Source organism: Colias croceus, chromosome 6 (genome assembly GCF_905220415.1).
Source record: "Colias croceus chromosome 6, ilColCroc2.1".
NCBI classification, from domain to species: domain Eukaryota; kingdom Metazoa; phylum Arthropoda; class Insecta; order Lepidoptera; family Pieridae; genus Colias; species Colias croceus.
This window is the reverse complement of record NC_059542.1, coordinates 6,306,485-6,317,251: the sequence shown is the minus strand read 5'-3', so window position 1 is coordinate 6,317,251 and position 10,767 is coordinate 6,306,485. Positions and strand designations below refer to the sequence as shown.

General features: G+C 32.8%; 1 protein-coding gene across 1 annotated transcript; it reads left to right on the top strand.

Annotated features, from left to right (window-relative positions):
- Positions 1 to 2,597: 2,597 nt before the first annotated feature.
- Positions 2,598 to 7,208, top strand: LOC123692315. Its single transcript, XM_045637050.1, has 7 exons — positions 2,598 to 2,671; positions 2,734 to 2,780; positions 2,862 to 2,943; positions 3,449 to 3,553; positions 3,644 to 3,733; positions 6,666 to 6,778; positions 6,861 to 7,208. Exons 1-7 carry the CDS (start codon positions 2,636 to 2,638, stop codon positions 7,084 to 7,086), a joined length of 699 nt encoding a protein of 232 aa, XP_045493006.1. The 5' UTR covers positions 2,598 to 2,635; the 3' UTR covers positions 7,087 to 7,208.
- The last annotated feature ends 3,559 nt before the right edge of the window (positions 7,209 to 10,767 follow it).

The window sequence follows — 10,767 nt, the reverse complement described above, 5'->3', positions numbered from 1 at the left end:
CAGCAGTGTCATCTGCAAAGGATACTATCTTAGCGTTAGGTATATAGGCATTACAAAGATCGTTAATGAAGACAAGAAATAAGGTGGGTCCAAGTATACTCCCTTGAGGTACACCAAAGTGAATAGGAAGCTCCTTACTTGTGTAAGCTCCTATTTTAACCATTTGCGTTCGAGTCGCAAGGTAGCTCCTAAAGTAGTCCAGTTGCGAGCCTCGGATACCTATTATTTCGAGTTTATTTAGAAGCGTGGAAGTTCGAATGGTATCGAAGGCTTTGGCGAGGTCGAGGAATATTGTAAGAACCTTGTTTTGTGAGTTCAACTTATTGACAATAAAAGTTGTTAGTTCCTGAACTGCATCGGTGGTGCTTTTATTTCTCCTAAAACCAAATTGTTGACATGAGATAAGTTTGAAATTTTCTAAGTAGTTTATTAGTCTATTATTTACCAAGCGCTCAAAAACCTTCGACAACGCAGTGAGGACTGCTATGGGGCGATAGTTACCAGGAGAAGCTTTTTCTCCTCCTTTATATATCGGGTGTACGATAGCTTTTTGAAAAGAGCTGGGAAAAGTAGAAGTTTGGAAGCTCAGGTTGAAAATATAGGTTAGGACAGGGGCCAAAGTTTTCGAATATCGTTTAAGAACGGAAGGGGGAATACCATCCCATCCGGATGCTGCATCTGTTCTAAGAGAATGTATAATAGTCGTAATTTCGTTGGGATCGGTTTCAAGTAGAACAAAAGAGGCTACCGGACTCTTACACTGCGGCAGAGTTCGCCCCGTTGAAGAGTGGCTGTTGATTAAATTTTTAGCAAGGCTCTCACCTATTCCTACAAAGAAACTATTAAGGTCGTTACAAGACTGAGACGGTGAGTTTGACAGAGACAGTAAATCACTTGTTCGGTGTTCTGGTTTTGTAGTGTAAGTAATTCTTTTTATAGTATCCCAAAGAATTTTTAAATTATTTCCAGCTTTGTTAAGTTCCTTAGTATCGAATTGTCTTTTTACTCTTTTTAATATATTATTACAAAAATTTCTGTATCGTTTGTAGCTGATCATTAGGGTTTCGTTGTTGGGTGATTTTTTAAATTTTTTGTGAAGTGCATCCCTGTGTTTTATACACCTAAGTAGTCCTGGAGTGATCCAGGGTTTTAGGATTTTTTTCTTAGCAGATAATTTTTTGACAATCGTGCTTTCAGTAATAGCGTTTTGGATGAGTGACACGAGAGCATCAGTAGCAATATTAACATTCGAGATAGAGTATATAGGTGCTAGATCTATTTGTTCAATTATTTTGTCTAATTTATTAAAATCAATTTTAGATGTAGTCGAGGTTTCATTGTTTTTTATTTTTTTACGATAGACGCAAAGCAGGATAGAGTAGTGATCAGTGACTGTCGTGTTTAAGAGAAGCGAAAGTGATGGAGATTTAGTTCTTAAAATTATGTGATCTAGGCAGTTGGGGCCTCTTGTAGGTAATGTGTGAGCGGGAAGAAAGCCATGACATGCCAGGGTATTAAGATAGTCGTGACAACGAGGATCCGTTGTTTGTGGTTTAATGTCTAAGTTGATATCGCCAGTTAAAATAACAGATTTAAATCTGGAGAAGGTAGGTAGTATTTCGTTCAGAGTAGAGACGAATAAATCAGTGTTTACAATAGATGGTGATCTATATATACATAATATGGCAATGTCACAACCAATTTCAACCACTAAGCCTGTGGCAGAGTTTTTAAAATCTAATTCTTTATATTTTGTATTTAATTCGCTTCTAATATACACCACAACACCATCGCTCTGATTTAGATGTTTTGTAGTAGAGTACATGTAGTAATTATCTAAACAGGGGATATTACTATTACTTAGACACGAGAGCCAACACTCTGTTAGAACAATAATATCGCAGTTAAAAGCAATTCTGTCCAAAGTTGTTTGGAAAGAAGGAAAATTGGTAGCAATGGATCTTATGTTTTGTGAGAGGATTTTAATATAGTTTTGAGGTTGCTTAATATAATTTTTAGCTTCCTCAGCGCTACAAGAATATGATTCCGATACAGATAATTGATCTAGGTTATCTATATTTATTTCAGCGTTAACGAGCATTTTATTAATATACGTTTTAGGGTGACTTTATTTCTATAATGCTGGAAACATATTTTATGCAAATACTCTTTGGGAATGATGAATGCGAATGGTGTGAAGGTGAGTTGCATTATTACGTCAAAATTTACCTTAATAATAAAAATCAATCGCCAAATGTGCTGCCAATCGTAAAACTCAAAACAACTCGGCTATTTTTTAAAGTTTGCTAAGGCATAGGGAAGGTCCTTATGGAAACACGAAAATAAATCATGAACTGCCCTGCTACTGCCCCTGTTTGACATTAAAACGTCTGTGGGAAGCTAGTTTAGAAGATACGAATTATGAATGCTTACTTTAAAAAGTGTTCTATCAAAACAAAACGAAATATAGTATAATACTTATAATATTTCTATTACCGGGTCACGTCGTAAACAAGCATTTTATGGCATTTATATTAAAGCAACGTGTACAGCTATTACGTATAAGTATTTCGAAATAGGTACAAGTTGAACGCGTGACAACAGGTTGGAGTTAAACTAAAAGCCAATCCATATAATGTTGAGATATAGGTTTTACTTATTAGGTTACATTGTAAGTACAAATGACGTTGCTTTTATCGTTAATAACCACAATAAAGTTCTATTCGTCCCTAGATCCTTCAAGTGCTAATAAAACGAAGTAATGGCGTAATTTATACTTAGTGAGTAATTTTGACAGTAATGAATAGTCTGTTCTAAGCGTTAAGATGATTATCTAAGAGGATTATCTAATATTATTTCAGTGAAGACGTCGAGTTAAGGAGGATATTCCCGAGTGAGTTTCCGCAAGATACAATAAGAAAAAGTGGAGCTTCTCATCCAGAAGTATGTAATTATATATTTTATATTCCCAAAATGAAAAATCTGTAATGTCTTATAAACATTGTTAATGTTCATTATTAATTCTTAGCTTATGCAAAATTATTATAGAAATACATTTTAATAAGAACGAAGCTGTAAAAATGATCATCATTATTCAGAATAAATATAATAGATATATAATAAGATAGAGCTGCATTTTACTCTATCTAAAACCATTTAAAAATAGGCCAATTTAGTATCTACAAATACCTAATTATTGTATTAGTACATTTTGAAATAATAACAACAATAACAATTGGAATATCATTGGCCCTTTTCTTTTCCTAACAATCTTTTTTCCTTCGTTGTTCATCTTATCCTCTCTTTTTTGTATTTAATTACAACTGAATGACAGATAATTGAATTTGTCTGCCTTCTATAGATAGTAACTAATAAATAGGAAATGAACACAATGTAGGTATGACATTTAACATTTACATAACTATTCCGTCTGATTGATTATTTTTAGCATTTGGGACGATATTCAGAGCTAAAAAATTATTTCAAATATCCAAAATCAAACTTGAACGCCCACTTCGAAGAACTCGTATGTTTTGACGAGAATGGTAAAAAGGTAATAGAGTCTATAATATTATAAAATATGTACACTTTGTGCATAATATAATGCATCTATTAATATTTCGAATCGCATAATTTTATACAGGTATGCAAAGTAGACTTGGATAGATATTCTCCTGAAGAAGATCAATATTTGATGTCTACTGGAACGGAAAGTCATTTGGATAGACGCCGGGTTTATTGCATCATGCTACTGTGCTTTACTGAAGATGAATTAGATAGAGTTGTTGCTTCGTTTGATATTATTTAAATATAAGTAAAGACATTTAAACTATTTTTATCAAAGATTTAATTATAAGAATACAAGGTGGTAAATTTTATTATATCGTGACTTTATTTTGTACACACTACAAACTTTCACGAAGTAGCTTTCAACGTATTAGTAGATACGCTAAAGTATTAAACGTTATGGAAGATAAATGAAAAAGATGACTTTTATGAACAATAGTAACATAATATTGTTATTTATACGTAGTATTATAACATATTAGAATATATTAAACAACCATAAATTCTTAACGTAGGTCTTCTCTTGTCGGTCGCGACATGGTTTAGCTGACAATTACCAAGCAAAACTGCTTATGTTAAATTCCATTTTAAAGGAATAATTATAATATTGTAACATTGGTAAAAAAGTGTTAATTAACCTATAAGCGAAAGTCACACGAACTTTGGTCACGCCTATTTAAAAATTATCGGACACAGACATTCCAGTGTATATGAAAGCACATGTATATTATACATGTTGATAATAATTATCAAATCTTCTTTTTGTATAGGATAGGATAGAAGAATTCCTCTCCCCCAGTCGTCATAAGAAGGCTCGTGCTTAACGTTACATGGACCCTCAAATTTTACTATGAAGCAATCACTTCTCAATCTCAAAAGGCATATTCCGTATGCTTGATTAGCCAGTAATGTTTCGTTTTCATAAATTCAAACGATACCGATGATTACGGTCTTTCGTCAGGTTCAAAAATACAAATTACATTAATGTTTAATGTTTATAGTCGAAAATAGAACACTTAGTTAAGAAACTTATGTCACTTTTAAAATGTTTGCAATTCTACATTGCCTCCAGTTGTTTTATTCACAATTAAAGCTGTGATAAAAGTACCTACTTAAAAACAATTAAACGTAATTAATTAGGAATATACAAAGTTTTTTTTTTTAATTTATCAATATATTTTATTATGTATTGCAGAACAAGGCTTGTAAACAAATTTTATTTGGTATATCAAATATATACATTACGCTTCTTATATAACAATATGTCACTGTGATTCTAGGGTTATGTCACGTAACCTTGTGAAGTACCGGATTAGGTTGAAATATCTTTAAAGAATATCGTAATAGTTGAAAGATTGACCCAAAAATAGCAAGGAAGGCAATATGGATGTCGGAGGTCAGGCGCGCGTATCATCGGTTCAACAGACTGTGACGTAACGCGACCGGTCGAAACCTAAGTATACCAAAGACAATTTATACTTCAATTACAATCATACAACTATCGTTGTGAAATGTAGCTGATATTGTTTTACATCTCCGTTAATTTCTTCACAATCATTTCTATGCTATCAGAAGATAAAAATAACAAAACAAAGATGTTGTGTACAGAATCTTTCACGACTAATATTATTACCTAGTCATAAAAAATATGAATCTTAGTAATAAATTATCCTGAATCTTAGTAATAAATTATAATAATTATTTAATTGAAATGAGCAGATACACCATAGGAAAATTTCCATAAACATGATCTTTATAAAACCTATCAAGAATCAATGGTAAATTATAATCTACCAGCGCAGAACACCTTGGCCTTTCTAGTATACCTATTATTACGCGTAAAGATGAGATTTGTCCGTTTATTAACAAACAACACGTTGAAAAGTTGGTCAACTTTATTTATATGTAGATAGGACCTATTTTATATTAAATTTCAAATTGATCATCTTCATTCTCAAAGGCCGTGCATATACTGATTGTTGTTCCCACAACCTTTCAAGAAGTTATTCTATCTGCATAATGAGTGTTCTAATAGCCATGTACTTACTTTAATTTGGTAAAGTTTATATTCGTTTAGTTCTATTATAATTGCCAAAATCTTGACCTCCTTGTATATTGAATTCTTGACTCAAACTTGACTTTGATTTGATTTAATTAGGTACCTACCTAACCAAGGATGAATTACAATTATTTATTATAATATTATATTAATATTATGCTTATATTTATATATTTTATGGTTTACACTTTAATGCATTACCGAATTTTAGTATATGAATTTCCTATTGTATTTAAGCCCTATTTACTATTGAATTACGTTTTTGGTAATAAATTTTATTCATTTTATATTATACTTTTAGACTGTTACAAAGTATCGTAATAATTTTGAAGTTCTTACCTTATTGTGTTTGAATTTACTTTAATTAGGTTCTCATGAAGATAGCAATAAGTACTTGTTAATTAATAAGGTGCTTTGTACCAAAAACATAAAAATATTGCCTTCCGTATTTTGCTGGGTCAAGTTAAAACAGTAGCATTTACTCATCACAAATATAACGAATTTAACTAGATGTGAAAGTATTGGCCTTTTAAAAGTATTAAGCAATTACGTTATGGTGTTTAAAACAAATTGTTGTCCAGTTAATGTTTAATAACACCGTATTGTCTGTGTTGAGGCTAATAAATTATCTTTTGCAATGGTTATTAACATTGACATTTGTAATCCTATTATTCCATAAGAGAAAGACATAGGTCATATTTGTTGTTTACCAACACATACCAAGAAGAGGCGCTTACAAACACTGACAACAATAAGCTCGTCCCGACATGAGATGATAGACTCGACAGTTTTGCTTAGCACATAAGAAGCTCCGCGACGCGATGGCAGATATGCAGTGTTGCAATCTAGTAATAGAAGAAATACATATATAAGAGGTCCGTTTGAAGACGTAACTATCCCACACACAAACTATTCTTTGAAGTAGACGGTCAACGAAACAAAGTAAAACAAAATGAAACTGGTCAGTGTATTGGACGAAATGGATACAGTGATTTGAGTGTTATTAATTGGAACTAACATTACCCCGTTCCCTTTTCAGTTGGTAGTTTTCGCCCTTGTAGCAGCTGTTTCCTGCGCTCCCCAAAACCCACAGGATGTTCAAATCCTGCGATATGACGTGAACAATGCTGGACTTGATTCATACAATTTCGCGTGAGAGTTACTTAAAATAAAAAAGAAATCTATATACCCATATACCTTAATACCTAGGTACTTAATGAAATACTTATTTCAGATGGGAGCTGTCAGATGGCACTAAGCATGAAGAACAAGGACAGTTGAAGAACATCGGCACTGAAAACGAGAGCTCTGTTGTTCAAGGTCAATACGCCTGGATTGGTCCTGATGGTGTCCAGTACACCGTTACTTACATAGCGGATGAGAACGGTTTCCAACCTCAAATTCAACAGGGACCAGGCGGAGCGGTCCCGTCAGCTGTCGTAGCATCACTATTAGGATAAATTAGGCGAAATAATATCGAAAATTGTAAATAGTTAAATTCCTGAAGCTGTATATAATATTTATATGCGGATTCATTTATTCCTTACCAATTGTATTATAATAAAACATAATTTTATTCGTATGGTTGTCTTATATACTATCCTTGACTTATCGCCTGTAAATTAATAACTACAATAACAAGATCCATTAATATAATAATTTTAAGTATTATTTTACGTAGCGGCAACAGGCTTTTATACATATTATTTTTCTATATTCTAAACATGGTAAAATGATTTATGTTCCCCAATAACACCAGTTTATAGTTATGATAATTGAGTTCACATTTTCTAGTTACGAATTCACTCTCTATCTAAACAACCTATTTGCTAAAGCTATTTGAGACTTTCTGGATTAGCTTTCTGGGGACAAATCAACTAACGGCACCTATATGCAGTATGAGTAATAAGTACTAATTCATGAATTTCATAAGTCATAATACTCGTAAGTGCAACGCCAATTCAATGCACGTAAAGAAGTGATTAAATTAGAAATTAACAAATTTTTACAGCCACACTATTTACTTGTAATGTTTAAGTGCGGCTGCTCTACAATTTATAGGAACAGTTTAACACGTTCAAGTGAACGATCTATTTCGTAGGTACTCTTTACAATTAAAAACCTAAGACGTCGTCCTTCATATACTTAATGAAACAACTTATGTGTATGACTATTTGTAAGTAATACCAAACAAATTATCATTACGTCGACGTCTAATGGTTCTATGCAGCAAGCACATATTAGAATATATCTAATTAGTCCATTGAAAAGTTACAAAAGGGTTGCGTTTTTAGAGGATGCAATTTTATTTTTTTGATGTGAAGCTAAAACCAAGTTTGTGGGGTCGCCATGATATTTGCGTGAAAGAGTAACAAACATCCTCACAAACTTTCACAATTGTAATATTAGTGAGTAGGATATCTATAAAATATGTGTTCAAAATCCCCGAGTCATTTTTGTATGAGAATTCTCAATAATAAAAATTCGATGAAAATGTCAAGCGGTAAACCTTCACCGTCTAGCAAATCTATGTGTGTTGTATAGATTTGCTAGATGCCGTGGCCATATCGCAGATTTGCTCATTTCATGAAATGATCGATCATTTCATGCAATGGTCGCATTCCATGAAATGGTTGAATGTCTATTGGCCACATCATGATGTTGGTTTGAGCAGATCAATGATAAGAAATAGTTTTAAATTTATTTGATATATTTTACGATGTGATCAAAATTATTTGATCATATCGTAAAATAGTTACATTTATTATTGGTAGAGGCGCTGCAAGTGCTGTGTTTTTGTAAGATGGCGGCCGCTGCAGCTGGCGAAAATTTTAATATTCGCAGTTAAAAACTCCTTAATTCGTTTAATTACAATACGAAGAAAATCACTGCAAAGAATTTAAGAAGAAGAGGTTCGTGTTCTATGGAAACTGCGGATATCTTATAATGAAGAAAAAATGCGTTTAAAATCCTATAACTCCTATATATTTTATATTATATCCTACTTATTATAAATATTTATTTTCTAAAAATCGATTCACTTGTAGCACTCGCTGGCCGCTGCCGCGGCACTAATTGGAATAACGATAAAAAAATTCTTTAAAATTCTGATTTTTTTTTAATATTTTATTCGATCTGGCCAAATGTGGATGACAAAATCGTAAAACGTTCACGATTTAAGGATATTCAAACTATGTTGGCCACATCATGAAATGCGACCATTTAACGAAATGATCAATCACTTCATGTAATGAGCAAATCTACGATATGGCCACGACATATACATATGTATAGCAGGCAGGTATTTTTGCGCATAATAATTCTAATCTAGTCTAATAATAAGTCGTCTGTTTTGATATAAACATTGCGACTCAGCACGTAGCGACGTTACATTATCTAAAATAGTCAACGTACAGAGATCATAATAATGAAACTGGTTTTTTATAAATTCAATAAAGGTTTTAAATTTTGTATAAGTATAGTGTAAAGTCAGTATGTGTTTGTGTATTACAGCTTATTGTTTTGTGCATTGCGGTTGCAGCCATGTCTGGGTCCGTGCTGCCATCAGGCAACGTGCAAGTTCTGCGATATGACAATCACAACATCGGCCTTGGAATATCGTTAGTAAGTTCATTCCTTGTTCATTCAGTCATTGATTTAATGAAACGTTTTATTTGATTAACAACCAATAACTGTTCGTAGAACAATAATTATGATTTAATATCTTTAAACCTTATTACTATCGGAACTATCGCATTGAGAAATGTATAAAAAAATGTTTTTCTGGGAATAGAATTAAAAAACCCGTTATTGAACTGAGAATCTTGAATTGATCATCGAGATTCAATAAGATTATTTTTAAGGAACGCCATCATCAGCGATATAATATTATGTTCCCAATTCAAAAACACTGACGCTGGCCAAGTGCGAGTTAGCAATTTCATCGAACTCTTGATTCTTGGTAGGTAATTCCAGTTTCCGTTACGAAAAATTGTGACTTATCCATATGCGCTGATTTTGGCAATTACATTCATCTTCTCTACATAAAAATAAGTCGGGTTTTCCTTCCTGACGCTATCTATAGCTATAGAATGCACGAACCGATTTCCACGGTTTTACATTCTTAGGAAAGGTCTCGGGCTCCGTGAGGTTTATAGCAAAGAAAAGGTGTCTCTGGTGGCGAAACGGAATTCGCCCGGTTTGCTAGTTTCTTAGTAATTGTATACAATGACAGATTAAAAATAGGTTAACATATCTATTGGTTTTTTTAAAGAATCTACTGAGTACAATAATTTTCAATGCTCATTGATCTAATGTATTCATATTGCTTATAGATACGAGCTAAGCGACGAAACACAACGAGAACAGCAAGGTGAAACCATCAACGAAGGTCGCGAAGACGAGTCACTAGTTGTCAGGGGTTCTTTCTCTTGAACAGGGCCCGATGGTGTCACATACAAAGTGACCTACGTCGCTGACTCTAACGGTTACCAACCTACAATTTAAAAAGAAGAAGAAGGCCCTGGAAGCGTGTACACCCCAGCGCTTATTCAAAGCGCTCTTATCGAATGAGCTTTCTCCGCCTAATCCACTTATATGAATAAAGTTTTTTTGATGTTTTGCCTGTTTCAATCAGTGTCATATTTAAATACCTACTGTTATTTTTAACAAATTTATTAATATTCCTGTGGTAAATTCATTTTCAAGCTCATAATATAAATAAAGCACAACTATCACAATAATAAAACAAGATGTACCTATTTTAAAATATTGTCAATACTTATGTTATATACAAAAGGGTAATTTTAAAATAATTCTATTGTACGGAACCGTACAGCAGTACAAATAAACACGTAGGTAATAAATTAAATCTAGTATAACGTAAGCATTCATACTAATGCTCTTTCGTCGTTATTCCGGCCTATTCATTAGTTTAAATACCAAATCAAAAGAATGAGGAAACGCATTCAATCAATAAAATAACAAAATTGTTTTGCGATTTTTGAGCCAAGAATATGTAGAAGTTTTTTTTTTTTAATTAGTGATATATATCTTTTGGATAAGAAGGAAATAGCTCCAGAAAGCCGTACAAAAAACTGCGGCTGGGTTTTGCTCTATTTCGCGCCGTACTATGTAAAAAA

Bases quoted from the DNA above. Each gene is read 5' to 3' on its own strand.
- LOC123692315 (XM_045637050.1), top strand. From the start codon at position 2,636: ATGTTGAGATATAGGTTTTACTTATTAGGTTACATT. The intron at 2,944-3,448 runs GTATGTAATTAT...GATTATTTTTAG, and splicing joins GTGGAGCTTCTCATCCAGAA to CATTTGGGACGATATTCAGA. The intron at 3,734-6,665 runs GTTTATTGCATC...TTCCCTTTTCAG, and splicing joins GTCATTTGGATAGACGCCGG to TTGGTAGTTTTCGCCCTTGT.